This window comes from Bos taurus, chromosome 10 (genome assembly GCF_002263795.3).
Source record: "Bos taurus isolate L1 Dominette 01449 registration number 42190680 breed Hereford chromosome 10, ARS-UCD2.0, whole genome shotgun sequence".
In the NCBI taxonomy this organism is placed as follows: Eukaryota; Metazoa; Chordata; class Mammalia; order Artiodactyla; family Bovidae; genus Bos; species Bos taurus.
Genome location: NC_037337.1, coordinates 86,759,832 through 86,776,893, shown reverse-complemented (window position 1 = coordinate 86,776,893; position 17,062 = coordinate 86,759,832). Strand labels below are relative to the sequence as shown.

The 17,062-nt window shown below is 48.1% G+C and overlaps 1 protein-coding gene across 4 annotated transcripts in view; it reads right to left on the bottom strand.

Moving 5' to 3' along the window:
- FLVCR2 (feline leukemia virus subgroup C cellular receptor family, member 2) overlaps window positions 1-13,448 on the bottom strand; it is a 56,295-nt gene extending 42,847 nt beyond the window's left edge. For 2 of the 4 annotated variants that reach the window (XM_024997362.2, XM_059890283.1), the window contains exon 1: window positions 11,604-12,739. In XM_024997362.2, the coding sequence (XP_024853130.1) occupies window positions 11,604-12,362 (759 nt within the window). In that variant the 5' untranslated portion in view covers window positions 12,363-12,739. 4 annotated transcript variants of the gene reach the window in all.
- Between the last annotated feature and the right edge of the window lie 3,614 nt (window positions 13,449-17,062).

Sequence of the window (17,062 nt, the reverse complement as noted above, 5' to 3'; positions counted from 1 at the left end):
CTGTGTTGAGGATACAGTAGTGACAGCACCTGTTCTTCATTCAGCAGATAAACTCTGCTCACTAAATGCACTCATTCCTCCCCTCAGCCGCCTTTTGCAGTTGCTGTTCAGCTGCCCAGTCCTGTCTGACTCTTTGTGACCCCACGAACTACAGCACTCCAGGCCTCCCCTGTTCCTACCACCTCCCCAAGTTTTCCCAAGTTCATGTCCATTAGCTAATATTATCTCCTGTGGGCTCCCAGATGGCTCAGATGGTAAAGAGCGTGCCTGCAATGTAGGAGACCTGGGTTTGACCCCTGGGTCAGGGAGATCCCCAGAGAAGAGAATGGCAACCCACTCCTGTATTCTTGCCTGGAGAATTCCATGGACAGAGCTTGGTGGGCTACAGTCCATGGAGTAACAAAGAGTCGGATACAACTGAGTAACTAATGCTTTCTTTCAATATTATCTCCATCTTACAAAAGAAGATGCCAAAAGTTAGAAAAGTTAAGGCCTTGTCCAAGAGTACACAGCAGGGCTAAAGATGGTGTTCTAACCATCGTTGGCCCAGCAGAGTTCAAGGTGCCCTGTAAGGACTGAATAGATTTTTCCACTGAAGGAGTAAGATTGAGTCATGTCAGGAAGACAATCCAGGCATGAGAGTCCCTTTCGACAACCACCTGAGCTCTCAGCTACCTGAGTGGTCACCTTACTTCCCCTTAGGAAAGGAATACTTGTTTACTAATAAGTCTGACCATTCATAAGTGCCTGTTATGCCCAGAGGCCTGAGACATGGGAGAGATGTACTAGTCAAGGTTACAGTCCTTTGGCAAGTTTCCCATTTAGAGGAGATGGGGGAACAGGGGAAGAGGACAAGAGAAAAGTTAAGGAAGCAGGGAAACACGAACCATGGGAAAACAAAGGCCGGTATCCATGGAAACTCAGCAGTTACACAGAAGGGCAAGGACCACCTTCTGCCGGCACAGAGACTGACGAGGTGACGGCAGGGTGAGCAGGTATCAGGTACTCAACCACAAGAAACACCTCCCAAGTAGTGTGTATCTTGTTTCTTTGGTAGTAGAATACACACACACACACACATATGGCCTAACCTTTACTATTTTCATTGTTTCTAACTGTACAGTTCAGTGGCATTAAGTGCATTCATATTACTGTGCAACCATCGCCTCCATCCATCGCCAATACTTTTCAGCTTTCCAAACTGAATCTCTGTATCCATTAAACACGAGCTCCTGCCACCCTCCTGCCCCAGCCCCTCAAAACCACCATTCTACATTTTGCCTCTATGAATTTGATTACTCCCATTATCTGTGGTATAATAAAAATTTATTTAGTCTTTACTCTGGTTCCTGGTACAGAGCTCTAAACCCTGGGCTTTTCTGAGTGATAGGAGTATCCTTTGTGATTCATAAGGATCCTGTTTCCATCACACCAGAACTTATCCCATGAGGTGACTCAGACTGGGGCCCTGCTAGAGCCCTGGGATGGAGCTGGTCTCCAGAAGCTCAAGTGATTAGAGTTTGGGAACTTTCAGCAAACCCCCAGAGAAGGCAATGGCAGCCCACTCCAGTACCCTTGCCTGGGAAATCCCATGGATGAAGGAACCTGGTAGGCTGTAGTCCACGACTGAGCGACTTCACTTTCACTTTTCACTTTCCTCGCTGGAGAAGGAAATGACAAACCACTCCAGTATTCTTGCCTGGAGAATCCCAGGGAAGGGGGAGCCTGGTGAGCCCCCGTCTATGGGGTCACACAGAGTCGGACATGACTGATGTGACTTAGCAGTGGTAGCAGCAGCAGCAGCAAACCCCCCTCCCCCTCCTTGAGAATAGGAGGGCAGCTGGGAATTGAGCTCTACAAAAACTCTTGAACCAGGAAAGTTCCGTGAGGCTGGTAAACACGTGACATCAAAGTGCTAAGAGGGCGGCACCCCACAGAGGCTCTGAAATCTCCTCCACTTGGCTTTTCCTGACTTGTACCCTTTATAATAAACCAGGAAAAACAGTTAAGTCAACTGTTTATCTGAGTTCCCTGAACCATTCTAGCAAATTACAGATCCTGAGCAAGGCTCATAGCAACCCCACCTTATAGCTAGTCAGTCAGAAATATAGGAGGTCCCTAGGACTTGCAACGGAGAAAGCAATGGCACCCCACTCCAGTACTCTTGCCTGGAAAATCCCATGGACAGAGGAGCCTGGTGGGCTGCAGTCCATGGGGTCGCTAAGAGTCGTACACGACTGAGGGACTTCACTTTCACTTTTCACTTTCGTGCATTGGAGAAGGAAATGGCAACCCACTCCAGTGTTCTTGCCTGGAGAATCCCAGGGACGGGGGAGCCCGGTGGGCTGCCATCTATGGGGTCGCACAGAGTCGGACACGACTGAAGTGACTTAGCAGCAGCAGCAGCAGGACTTGCAAATGGAGACAGTCTTGTGGGTCCAAGCCCTTGACTTCTGGGGTCTGCACTATCTCCAGGTAGTTAGTGTCCGAGTTGAACTGAATTGCGGAACACCCAGTTGGTATCACAGAAAGTCAGAATTGGTTGGTGTCAGAAAAAAAGACAGCTCAATACATCACATAAGTAGAATTCCAGAATATCTATTTTTGTGACTACCATATTCAACTCAGCCACAGTGTCTTTAAGGTCCATCCATGTGTAGCATGTCAGAATTTCCTTTAAGAATGAATAATATTCCAGCATGTGTATATTTCATATTTTAACAATCAGCCATAGATGAACACTTGGGTTGCTCCCACCTTTTAGCGATTGTGACGAATCATGCCATAAACATGGGTACAAATATGTGTTCAAGTTCCTGCTCTGAATTCTTTTGGGTATATACCCGGAAGTAGAATTGCTAAATGCTATGGTAATTCTATTTTTAGTTTTTTGAGGAAGTGCCATACTGTCTTCCATGTGACTGCACCACTTTACATTTCCATCAGCGATGCACAAGGGTTCCAATTTCTCCACATTTTTTCCTACATGTATTACTTCTTCCTTTTGGACAGTCATTGTAAGGGGTAATGAAGTGGCATCTCACTGCAGTTTTGGTTTGTATTTCCCTAATGTTGAGCCTTTTTTCATATACTTATTGACCATCCACGCATTTTTGGGGGAGAGAAATTTCTATTCAAGTCTTTGGCTCATTTTTAAATTGGGTTGTGTGTTCGATGTTGTTCAACTGCAGGAGTTCTTTATGTATGCTGCCTATGAACTTCATATCAGATATATGATTTGCAGATAGTTTCTTCCATTCCACAGCTTGCCTTTTCATTCTGTTGAGAGAGTCCTTTTTACATGAAAGTTTTCCATTTTGATGTAGTCCAGTTTATGCTATTGTTGTTATAGACGTTTTTAGTGTCACATCCAAGAAATCACTGCCATCATTATAAATCCAGTATCATGAAGATTTCCCCCTACGTTTTCTTCTAAGAGTTTTATAGCTTCTCACAATACCATTTGTTGAAAAGACTGGTGATCATCATGTGTCCTTGTAGGTTCATCGGTTGTAACCCATGCACCACTCTAGTGGGGGCTGCTGACAATGTGAGAGGCTACACAAGAAGCAGGTGCGGGGAATCTATGGGAAATCTCTACCTTCCTCTTGATTCTGCTGTGACCCTAGAACTGCTCTAGAAAACAGTCTATTAAAAAAAAAAAAAAAAGGCTGTCCTTTTCCTCTTAAACAATGTTAAGGTCTTACAATCCATGAACACAGGATGTTTTTACAATTATTTATGACTTCTTTAATTTTTTTCAGCAACATTTTACAGTTTCAGTGCACAAGTCTTTCACTTTGCTGGTTAAATGACTCAAGTGTTTTCTTCAATGATACTGTAATTGGAATTGTTTTCTTACTTTCCTTTGGGGATTGTTCATTGTTATTATAGAAACAATCCATGTAAAATGTTGCAAGTTTGGTCTGCTTTGTGCTCTCAGGTTTGCAGGGAGGCACAGGAGAAGGGAGAGGGGAGGGGCAAACTTGAGCAAAATGGCCATGAAACTTTCTACCATTTTGAATGAGACTCTTTCTTCAGTTGGGTGTTTCCTTGTTTGCTGTAGATCTTTGATGTACAGAAATGCCATAGAGAAGGTTATTTTAGCCAGTTTCTCATTTATTTAATGTTTCCATGGGAGAAGAAGTATGTGGAGCTTCCTGGTCCACCATCTACCGATGTCACTCTCCAAGGCTCTAGGCTTAATCTCTAAGCAATGTATCTTCAAGGACAGAAGTAAGAAGCCAGACTGGTCAGAGCAGGGGAACCACTGGGAGGGAACAAGAGACAGGCTGGCTGGGAAAGGCAAGGAAGGAGGGGCCCTGGATGCTAAACAGAAGACGTAGCCTTGATTCCACGGAATCATCAGGCCCTCAAGACTGCCTGCCAAGGCCACACGGCCAAGTCGGGAGCCAGGCCAGGCTACAGAGCCTCCTCCCATGCAGAGCACTGAGCTGAAGGTCAAAGAAGCAGGGTTAGGAGCTTCTACTATGGTTCCACCTCACAGGCCTGCAGGGCCTCCCCACCCCACCAAACCCCCCCAAACTCCCAGGGCTTTGTTTATTTTCAGAACCTCAAGTGAATCAGAATTATAAGCGCTGCCCCAAGCCCACCCTCCCGTCTCAATCTGGAGAGTGACTGAGCTCCCAGCTCCTCCCCCTGGGAACTGGACCCTTCCTACAGCAGCACAGACACGCCAGCCCTGACAGGAACCCGGCTCCAGGCAGGAGGGCACCTTCCCAGGGCACGGAGCTCCTCTCTCCTGGTGACTTCACGTCTGATCACAAACCTCGCCTGGGAAGCCAGGTGGAAACACAGGCGCCTGGCCTCTTCCCTGGAGGATCTGATTAGAAGTCCAGGTGAGGGCCCAGGCGTCTGTAGTCTGTCCTGGACCCACAGGTGAGGTAAATGGGCACCATTTGAGGGAGCACTGGTCTAGTTTCCTTCCCCAGTGGCCAGCCTCTGAGCTCACCCACCTGCCTGTATCTTTGGTGAGGGCTTTGCATGAAGGAGAAACCAGAACTGGCATTCAGTTCCCCTTTACCTTCCCTAGAAGTCTCACCCAAGAAGTCTTATATGACCCACAATCTCAAAACATGGACAGTAACAACAACAGCATAATTTTTGAGTTTTATCAGAATTAACAAAAAACAAAAACAGATTTCATAAGCCAGACTCCAAAGACAAAATATTGCATGATTTTGGTTCTATGCAGTACCTAGAATAGGCAAATTAATGGAGAAAAAAAGTAGAATAGAGTAGCGATAGAATAGAGATTATAGAGGAGTTCCTGTTTAATGAGTACAGAGTTGTTGGGAATGATAAAAATAAATATTTGAGTATAGTGGTAATTCTTAAACAACATTGTGAAACTACTCAATGCCATTGAACTGTATACTTATGAATGGTTAAAATTATGAATAAGTTATAATTTTAGCACAATTAAAAAATTTTAAGTAAAAATCTGGTTTCTGGCTTCTTTAAAGGCAACAACAAATGAGATGGTCTGATAACATGAGACGGTCGTGCTGTGTATACGAACGGTTGGCGGAGGCTGAAACAGCTGCCAGTTCAGCTGGGACGCGTGTTCTCACGATGCCGTGACCCTCCTCCTGTGTCACATTTCCTTGCACGACCTGGCTGCCCCCATGAGCATTAGAGGGTTGGTCCTGGCCCCACCCCTTCCCATGCCAGTCTCCACCAGCCTTGCCCTGGCCCTCCCAGTCCCTGCCTGGTCCTCTCTCCCAACCAGAAGGGGAGGTCAGCAAATAGCCAGCCACGGGGGCAGGTGCTTCACGTGCCCTGACAGTGACCACAAACATAAGCACACAGGCGCTGGCCTTCTCCTACCCCCAGACATTACTCAGACCTTGAGAGTTTCTCTGACATGGCAACAGCCAGATTGATCAGTCTGAACTTTGACCCACGCATGTGCTTGGGAGTCTGGAACAAGACGAGGCTGGCCAGCCACCTCTCCTGACCTTGACTCCTGAGTCAGCCTCAGGAACACCCAGTCTCCCTGGGCAACAGACGACCAGCCAGCCCAGTGAACACCACCTCCTCAAGATGGGACTCACTTTCTTAGAGCCCGCATTTATCCACGAGAGCCTGATTTCCAAATGCTTGAAATATGATGAGATTCAGGACCCGATGCCCCCGAATATGGGACCTTGGCATAGTGAATATTTTAAGCTGAAGGAGTTTGAGAACTGCAAAGCAGAAAGGTCACTCTGACCTCCTCCCCCCGCCTCCCCATTCTTCCCCAAAATGAGCCTTAAAACCCTCCTGTGGGAGGTACCCTCCTGGCACCCAGAGGAAGGGAGCATCCTTGTCTCTGAAGATAAAAGGACACTGCAGAAAAGAATCCTGACATATAGGCCTTGACAGTGCTCCCGATCTACAATGATCTCAGACCTATCCTCTGAGTGTCCACTCTTATCAAACCTGGCACAGAAGTGCACAAGTCTGGACTTCCTGGTGACTCAGTGGTAAAGAATTAGCCTGCCAGTGCAGGAGACACGAGTTCAATCCCTGATGCAGGAAGATCCCACATACGGCAGAGCAACCAAGCCCGTGCGCCACAACTGCTGAGCCTGTGCTCTAGAGCCTGGGAGCCACAACTGCTGAAGCCCACCCACCCTAGAGCACGTGCTCTGCAATAAGAGAAACCTCTGCAATGAGAAGCCCGCACACAACTAGAGTAGCCCCTGCTTACTGCAACTAGAGAAAAGTCCATGCGACAACGAAGACCCAGCACAACCAAAAATAAATAAAATCTTTTTTTTTGAAGTGCATAGGTCCAACTATTGCTTCATTTCCTCACAAACACTCCCGTGTCACCTAATATTTATAGTAAATAATTATGCATAATTTGCTTTTATTAATCTGACTTTGTCCATTTAATTTTTAGCTGGGGACTCTAAGACAGTCAAGGAAAACTTTTTCCTCCACTACAATTAGCATCATCATTCCAGACATAGTGGAAAATGTTGCTAGTCAGTAGGCCTAAAATATATGCTAACTTCTAAAGACTCACCATGGAAAAAGAATGTAAAACAGCCTCTCGGTAATTTTATTACATTGATTTCATGTCAAAATACTATGTTGGATATACCGAGTTAAATAAAATATAGTTCTAAACCTAATTTCACTGTTCTGTTTACTTTTGTAAACAAATTTACATTTTACCTGTTTTTCATGTGGCTCCTAGAAAATTTGGTCATGTATGTGGCTTGTGTTTGTGGCTTTCATTATATTTCTATTGGAATATAATGTTCTCCAAGGCCACAGCCAAGGCTGCTGTAGAACTCTAAGGTAACTGTATTTTCTTCACGTTGAAAAGCAAACTGGTTCTCTCTAGTCTTTTTCTGGGTGGCGCTATGCTGGGAGCTGCCCTGGGGCCCTGGAGGAAATCCCTTCTGGTCTTAGCGCTGGAGGCTCCTCATTGGGGCTGGGGCTGCCTTGAAGATCTAATCCTGCTCCCACATCTCCCTCACTCCCATGCCACCAAGGGGCCACCAGATCTCACACAAGGCTTTCCTCCCTGCCTGGCTCAATAACGATGTGTCCACATCCCTCCAAACCCCACACAGATGGTTCTCCCTGGAAACAATGGAGCCAGTGTTGCCAACACTGCGGAACTGCCACCACCTGTGCGAGGGTCACAGGACTCCCTGTCCTCTCTCACCCCAGCTCAGATCCACTGGGTTCTTCGCCCCGGAGCCTGGGGCCCCACCTTCCTGAGGCTCAGGGAGGTAGGAACAGCCCCTCTGCAGGCAGCAGGTGAGGTGTGCCTGCTAGTCACGCCCAGCTCTCTGCGACCCCACAGACTGCAGCCCGCTGGGCTCCTCTGTCCATGCAATCTCCCCAGCAAGAATACTGGAGTGGGTTGCCATTTCCTCTTCCAGGGGATCTTCCCAACCCAGGGATTGAACCCACATCTCCTGTGTCTCCTGCATTGGCAGGCGGCTTCTTTTACACTGAGCCACCTGGGAAATCCATCAGGTGAGGAGGCAATGCTACTGCCTGGAAAGTCAGAACAGAAGGCAGGGGCTGGCTCACAAATTCTAGACAAACTGCTAGACACTGTCACCACTAACAAACCTCGAGACAGAGGGCCAAAACTTGAAACTCGGAATCTTGCCATTTTTATTTTTAAATATATGCTTTGTCCCCATGAAGACCCAATAATGGCCCACTGACAGGGCCTGTGGAAGTGGAACTGGCTTCAAACCTCCTTTTTATCACTCAGGGCCTGTAGGACCCTGGAAAAGGTTGCTCCATTTATCTGCATCTGAAGTTTCTCACCTGTAACAACAGCGACAATCCCACCCACCTCAGAGGCTAAAAAAAAAAAAAAAAAAGCATATGGATAAAAAAGTGCCTTGTATTATCATAGGTGTTTGATAGAAATTAGCTTCTTTCTCCTTCAATCTTCCCTTAGCAATGACAAGAAGACAGTAAAAACCTTGCAAAGAACTGAAAACAAATCCTCTATACTCTCATCTTGTTGCTTCTTGTGTGCTTTTTTAAAAATCTGGATGTTGGTGCCTGGTACAATTTAAAAGCCTGGGAGGAGAACTCTGAAGGCAAGGGATTCTCTGTGTAGCCCCAGCACAGCACCTGGCCAAGGCATCTGTTTCCATTCTAATACACCAGCCGTGGTGGTAGCGGTTTAGTCGCTAAGTCGTTTCCAACTCTTGCAACCCCAGGGACTGTAGCCCACCAGGCTCCTCTGTCCATGGGATTTCCTAGGCAAGAATACTGGAGTGGGTTGCCATTTCCTCCTCCAGGGGATCTTTCCCACCCAGGGATCAAATGCAGGTCTCGTGCATTGCAGGCAGATTCTTTACCAACTGAGCCACTGCAGGTTCTGGGTAAATGCCTATTGAGTCAAGGAATGAATGAGGTCAGAATTACCAGGGAACAGGAGTTTGGCTGATCATTGTGAAGTCTGCGGCCACGAAGAGTAACTCTCTGAAAAGACGCTTATAGTCTGTTTAGACAGCTTCATGGAATCTATTTTTTTTCCCCTAAAAAAAGAGCTCAAGGTGTTCTATTAATATTTCTCCACCATTCCATCATGCTTTACTTAGGAAAAAAGGTTAAAACACATGCCAAGAGCCAAACAAAGTCACCTCTACGTGAGGAAGCATAAGCAGTTCAGCTTTTCATAATTTTTTAGCCCGGTGGGTTAAGCCTAAAAGAACGCACTAAATTGATGGCTCCATGACAAGAATATATGCTGTTAGGGTGTCTTTCAATGTGAAATTCTTAGCATTTTCTGACCTTGGTGGGGAGTAGGGATAGGAAATGGCTAACTATTCATACTAAATTTTAAAGATATATTTGGCTTTAAGTTAGGGCTTCCCTGGTGGCTCAGATGGTAAAGAATCTGCCTGCAATGCAGGAGACCTGGGTTTGATCCCTGGGTCTGGATGATCTCCTGGAGAAGGGAATGGCTACCCACTCCAGTATTCTTGCCTAGAGAATCCCATGGACAGAGGAGCCTGGTGGGATACAGTCCATGGGGTTTCGAAGAGTCAGACACGACTGAGTGACTCACACTTAAACTCTTCCCTCACAGGTGTGTGTGGAGAAGTCTGAAAAGCAATTAGCTTTTGCTCCATGGTTAACAAAAAAAGCGTTGGGTTCTCTGATCTCACCAGGCCACCTGAGGGTGCATCTCTCTCCTGCCCTCCCCAAACAATGGGTTTGGGACTGCAGTGACCTTATCTGAATCCTGTTGGGGCTGCAAATAGACAGCTTTAACCCTCTGGAGACATGAAAGATCCTGCCCCCCGACTCCTCAGCTTCACCCTCGGATAAAGAAAACATCCAGTAACGTCAACCCCACCAACAACGCTGTAATGGAGATGTTCAAATCTGTGGTCACACCACCTTTGAGTATGCTATGCTATGCCTGACTCTGTGTGACCCCACAGACGGCAGCCCACCAGGCTCCCCCATCCCTGGGATTCTCCAGGCAAGAATACTGGAGTGGGTTGCCATTTCCTTCTCCAATGCATGAAAGTGAAAAGTCAAGGTGAAGTCGCTCTGTCGTGCCCGACTCTTAGTGACCCCATGAACTGCAGCCTACCAGGCTCCTTTGTCCATGGGATTTTCCAGGCAAGAGTACTGGAGTGGGGTGCCATTGCCTTTTCTGACCTTCGAGTATAGGGTGTTGTAAATGTCACCCTCAGTACCTATTTTTTAATTGTCCTGAACAAAAACATCCAACTGGTTTCTTCCCCAGCCCTTAAATCCATTCAATCTTCTGAACGGTCAAACCCACAGGTTAAAGAAAACTGGGTAGAGGCTTTTCTGTTGCCTGCTTGTGCTGAGAAGGCCTGTCTGTTGCTTTCACTGACTGCTTACACTATTACCCAAGTGGCAGGACTTACTGGCCTGAAAAAATTTAGCTCAAGTTACCTTTCTGGTGGTAAAGATGAACAGAATGACAATTAACCTTTAGAGAAGTTTGGAAGTTTCTGACCCAAAGAAGAACTTTCTAAATGAAAGCTTAATCGTTCTAAATCAGCAGTTCCCAACCTTTTGGCACCAAGGACAGGTTTCGTGAAAGACAATTTTGGCACAGGCTGGGAAGGGTGGATGGTTTGGGGATGATTCAAGCTCATCACATTTACTGCACACTTCATTTCTCATCTAATGCCACCGCTGATCCGACAGGAGGTACCTGTCCATGGCCCAAAAGTTGAGACCCCTGTTCTAAACGTAATAAACAAGGAAGAGAAAACAAGCCTTCAAGAACTAAGGGTTCCTGGTCATTTGTTAGATGTGTCACCAAAACTGCATGCGCTTTGGAAGAAGTGAGACCCACCCCCCCACCAAGGCAGTGGTCCAGATAAAGAAGGACCCCGTAAATAGCTGCTTCAGCCTTTCGGACACAGGGATCAGACTCACAATAAGCCCACTTTTCTGGATTTAATATTCTCCTTCCCCTAAGGAGGAAAGACAAAGGATTAAGATATGAACTTTCCAGGCCTTCCCATGGCTTCTAGGCCTTAGAAATTCAGAGCAAGAATTTGATTCCATCCTCCTGGACTTGACTCTAACTCTCAGGGTAGGCATTTGACATCAAGCACTGCTCCCACTGTCCTGGCTCCAGCTGTGTATAAAGAAGGTGAGCGCAGCGCCAGCGTTGCTCTTGCCTTTTCACGCGGTGTAGGAGATGCTGCACTCTGGGAAAGCTGGTTGGACAGGCAAAAAACACCGGCCAACCTCCGATGACACAGAATAGTCTGACAGCCAGGGGCTATTTCCTGAGAAAGAAGAGCTATCCTGTTCAAGCTGGTGAAGTAAGTTCAGGAATGAGATCATAAAGACAACATGTGTTCCAGAAGCACGGTTTCTGCTGGAGGAAGAGAAACTGCCGTGACAGCAAAGGCCCTTCCTTTCGTTTCCCCACTTCTCTTACATACTCGCTCGGTCACAATCATCCACTCACTCAGTCACACCCAGCCACAGTCAGCCAGAGTCACAAACACTGCTGAAGTCGGAAAGCTAGTCTTCACACAGTGAAGCAGTTTGGTACAATGAACACCCTCAGTTCTGCAGTGAACGCCACCCACTCCTCTACCCACCTGATTGCCAAAGACAGCTATGGAGCAGGCGGTTGACACCTCATTAGCCCCGAACCAGACGGAAGCAATGCGGGAGGGCATACCCAGGATGAAGACCTGGGCCACGGAGCAGATGACCTGGCCCAGCACCGTGACTGGGAAGAGATGCGGCTTCAAGCTGCCCAGCTTCACCCAGGCTCCCAGGCAGTTGAGAGCAGAGCCAGTGAGGGCGATGGTCCGCAGGCCAAATTTCTCTAAGAGCCAGGCCACCGGCAGGAGCAGAGGGATGTAGGTCAGCATGTAGCACATGGACAGCCAGTCGATGGCAAAGGCACTGACCCCGTAGAAGTTCATGAAGATGTTATTGATGGAGCCGTACTGGATCCACTGGAAGGCGTTGCACATGGAGTAGCAGCTGAACACCAGGACCACCGCCCACCGGCGCTTGCTCACCTTGATCACGCTAAGATCTTCAGGGCCCGAGCTACTTGGTTGGATCAAGCCACTGGGTTGAGCCAAGGTACTTGGGTGGGCCGAAATACTAGGGTATACAGAGACACTGGGGTGGATTGAGACGCTGGGGTGGGCCGAGACGCTGGGGTGGATCGAGACGCTGGGGTGGGCCGAGACGCTGGGGTGCATCGAGACGCTGGGGTGGGCCGAGACGCTGGGGTGCATCGAGACGCTGGGGTGGACTGAGAAATTGGGGTGCTCCTGGAGCGCCGAAGTTTGCGAAGGGGTGCCATCGTGGTCCTGTTGGTTAGGGTCTTCATTCACCATGACCGCAGCCTCTCCTGGCACTCTAAGCAGGTGCTGACAACTCGAGTCGACTTAAAGGACAGTGGTGTCGCCTGGTCAGCTAGAGCTGACGTGGCACTTGCCCAGCCTGCTCCGGAGGAATAAACTGAGTCCCCAGCCTGCGTAAAAGCCAGCGAGTGGGGCTCTTCAGCTCAGCCCCAAGCTTCGGTTCTCACTTTCCCTTGGCGTCCTCAGTCCCTGACAGCTGTCCCCCAGACCGGCTGCACACCGGCCTGAGCCAGGTCCTGGCCGCTGGTGCCTTGAGTGCCTCGGAGGCGTCCTGCCACCTTCAGCCCCTCGGTCCTGGTCAGTTTTCTCCCGGCGGCGCAGCCACTCGGCTGCGACTCGGATTGCTCCTCGGGCGGCTTGCGGCCTCGCCCCCTCCGCACACGTGACCGCCCCGCCCCCGCCGTGCGCGGCTTCCACCCCCCTACGAACCCCCCACCCCCACTCCCACCCCACCCCACCCCACCCCGCCCCCACAGCCTCCAGCCTTCTCTAGCCGCTGGCCGGACAGTACAGTTGTTTCGCCACCGCTTGCGGGTGCATTCCTCCCCCCCACGCCCCAGGCACCATGGAAACCGCCCGGTTAACCCCCTCACCCTGGCACTGCTTTCTCAAATTCATTTGCCCCCTCCCGGGGCACTCTGCAAGAAAATGCCCTTCGCTTTTGCGAAGGTAATCCTCTAAAGAGAGTCTCCTCCCTGTCAGTCCGCATTCCCTGCGCGCCCACACGGATGCCCGGCGCCTCCAAACGGCTCTGTGGTATCCAAGAGGGATTCTCGACTTTTGCCCACTTGGCTGAGCTCCTCAGCCCTTGTTGGACTTTCGGAATAAAGACAGATCTGTAGATTTCCCGGGCTGGTTGCGCTCCTGGGGTAAAGGCGAGAAGCGCAAACTCACTTTCCCTCTTTGCTTTCCCTGCGAACTTGGTCTTACATTGGGGAACTTCAGATTTGAACCTGTTGAGTAGGACTCTTCTTTTTTCATGGATCCCCGGGCGGCCTCCTAGGCGACAACTTGAGGGCGGAAAAGAGAGGGGAGTTCTAAGACGCTGAAGACCCAGCGCAGGTTTTGTGGTGAGGTGCCCAGCACAGCGCACGATAAGTGGCCTCTGCACGCATGCAGCCCTATGCTGCCCCCTGCTGGTGCACAGCCCATTCTGCAGAGAAGCCCTCAAGTCAGGGCCTCTGGAAGGTCAGGCCTGCGGTGATTGCAGCCCTAGGGAGGAATAAGGGCCCAGATCTTCCCTGGGTTCAAACACCGACTTAGCTGCTCCCAGGCCTGTTTAGTAAACTAAGATACCCCAACCTCTCTGTGCCTCAGTAGCTTGGAAAATCAGTAAAACAGGGATGATGAAATAATAGTACCTACCTCACAGAGTTGTTTTGAGGCTTGGATAAGTTAAGGCTTGAAAGCTCTTTAAACATTCCTGGCAGATGATAACCCTTCCCAGAGTGTCGGATATCCTAACAATTAAAAACTGAACATTTCTATTGTGCTAGAAATGTATACTCTGTTACCTCATTTAAGCATCCAAGAATTCTGTTGTGTAAGTGCTACTGCTTGTCTGCGTTTTATAGATCAGAAAAATGACCTCAAAGAATAAAAGTCTCAGCTGACCTAAAGAGCCACAAGTCTCATCTCATATTCATCCAAGCTGCAGCCTGGCTCCTCAGGCAGAGTCTGGGGACAGTGTGTGGGCAAGCCCTGGAGCCTGTTGAAAGCCCAGGCTCACCCTGGACCTACTGAACTAGAGGCTGCATTTTAAGAGACATCTAGGTGATTTGTTTGCTCATTAAAAAGCCATTGCGTGCCTGTGCTTCCTTGTTTTCTCTTTTAATCTTCACCCCCAAAATGAAGAATTCAAAGCTCTGGGGCTGAGATTCTCAGCTTGGTCTGCACATTAAAATCCCATGGGGAACTCTCCACATTCCCAAAGCCTGAACCATATCTCAGATTAGGATCTGTGCTGCTCCTGCTTCTAACTCACTTCAGTCGTGTCTGACTTTGTGTGGCTCCATAGACAGCAGCCCACCAGGCTCCCCATCCCTGGGATTCTCCAGGCAAGCAAGCACACTGGAGAGGGTTGCCATTCCCTTCTCCAGTGCATGCATGCATGCTAAGTCGCTTCAGTCATGTCCGACTCTGTGCAACCCTACAGACAGCAGGCCACCAGGCTCCTCTGTCCATGGGATTCTCTAGGCAAGAATACTGGAGTGGGTTGCCATTTCCTTCTCCATAGGATCTGTGAGAGGGAACCTAAGCATCCATATGATTGAAGATGCCCAGGTGATCTCAATGTGCAGCCAAGTTCGAGCACTGTTGTGGCTTTAGAACCATTGGTTCTCATTGGAGGTACCCAATTTTGGGGGTAGAAATCATGGAGTCTTGGATTACAATGGAGTATTTGAAAGGAGAACTCATACCCATTTAAGAATTTGTATTAATACATTAAATTCACTTTCACTATTCTCAGTTTTCCAATAGTGTTTCCCATCTTTCTCCAGGGAACACAGAACTTCTGTTCTCTTAGAAACCCTTCTGACATCTCTGTTCCTTGCCCTAGGTTATCATGGTCCTCTCCCCAAACTCCACAGATACATTCTTGACTTCATTTAACAGATCTGGAAACTGAAGCCCAGAGTCAGAAAGTGTTGTCACAATCCCACAGCTGATTAGCATCAGAACCAGTAATAATGAGATAGGTTTCCTGTGTTCATTTCCACATGTCTCTCCCACATGCTCCTTGGGGCAATGCTTCCGTTTGCTGAGAATTCCCAGGGGCTCTCACCTGGGATTCAAGTGATATTTGGGGTTGCTTTTTGTGTGGAAGAAGTCAGATCTACTGTGAGCTCTGGATTCAGTGTACTCAAGTTTTATTCTGCATTATGAGCTTTAAAAGATGCTTGCTCCTTGGAAGAAAAGCTATAACCAACCTAGACAACATATTAAAAACAAGAGACATTACTTTTCAATAAAGGTCTGTATAGTCAAATCTATGTTATTTCCAATAGTCACATGGATGTGAGTGTTGGATCATAAAGAAGTCTGAGTGCCGAAGAATCGAAGAATCGATGCTTTTGAACTGTGGTGTTAGAGAGTAACAACTTGAGAGTTGTTACTATCAAGTTACTCTTGAGAGTCCCTTGGACTGCAAGGAGATCAAACCAGTCAATCCGAAATGAAATCAACCCTGAATACTCATTGGAAGGACTGATGCTGAAGCGAAACATGCAAAGAGCCAACTCATTAGAAAAGATCCTGATGCTGGGGAAGACTGAAGGCAGGAGGAGCTGGGGACAGCAAGAGGACAAGATGGCTAGATAGCATCACCAACTCAATGGACATGAGTTTGAACAAGTTCTGGGAGATGGTGAAGGACAGGGAAGCCTGTTGTGCCACAGCTTTTGGGGTCACAAAGAATTGGACAGGACTGAGTGACTGAATGACAACAACAATGAGCTTTGGGATCCTGGGCAAGTTATTTTACCTCTTTAGCCTTAAGTGTCTGAATGTGTAAAATGAGGATTAAAACTACTTGCCTCATAAGGTTGTTATGAAATTTAATTAAGATAGTGTATCAACGGTTTTCAGTAATGATATTATGGCAGCCTCCAGGGTAGTGCTGTCTCTTGGCTGATTCCCACCAGGGAGGGGACAGGTATACAAATGTCAGGTAGATTTTACATTGAACTGTTCTGTATGTATCCATTGGGGAGACATTTACTGAGCAGCTTACCATACATTCTATCTAGTTATCAGTATATCTACCTATCAGTATCAATAGGTACACCTTCAGGGTGAGTACATTTTAGGGATTACTTCCTGAAAAGGGGCCTGGTTCCTGGTTCTATTTCAGCTGTCACCCCTGGGAGCTTTGGGACCCACTGACCTGGAACTCAAGCCTTCCTGGCTCTCTACAGAAAATTAGCAATGTCTGATCCCTCTGCGTGCATGCTCTTTGCATGTCATATCCAACTCTTTGCAACCCCATGGACTGTAGCCCACCAGGATCCTGTGTCCATGGGATTCTCCAGGCAAGAATAGTGGAGTGGGTTGCCACGCCCTTCTCCAGGGGATCTTCCAACCCAGGGATCAAACCTGCAACTCTTTGTCTTTGGCAGACACGTGCTTTACCTCCAGCACCACCTGGGGAGCCTGCTCCGTGGAGGCCAGCAGCTCCTCCTGGACTTGAAGTCAAGCTGTGGCATCTTTTCTGATAGCTTACCAGCATCTCCACTGGAGCTGTAGATGTGGGAACGTGGAGCATGCAGAGGGCATGAGAAAACTAAATGGCTAATGAATCCGGCTGTGATCCTGGATGAAAGGGAAAGTTAGTAGCTCAGTCGTGTCCTACTCTGCAACCCGATGGACTGTAGTTTGCCAGGCTCCTGTGTCCATGGAATTCTACAGACAAGAATACTAGAGTGGGTTGCCATGCCCTTTTCCAGGTGATCTTCCTGAACCAGGGATCGAACCCAGGCCTCCTGCATGCAGGCAGATTTTTTACCACTGTGCCACAAGGGCAAAGTCGACCCTGGATGAGTCTCCCTTAAAAAGTACTGACAGATAGAATTTGTAAAAATGTTGCCCTTACACATCTTGTATGAGTAATGTACGTGTGTAACACAGCACACTCACCCACACCCCTCTCTCAGTTCCCATATATTCCAGCTCTA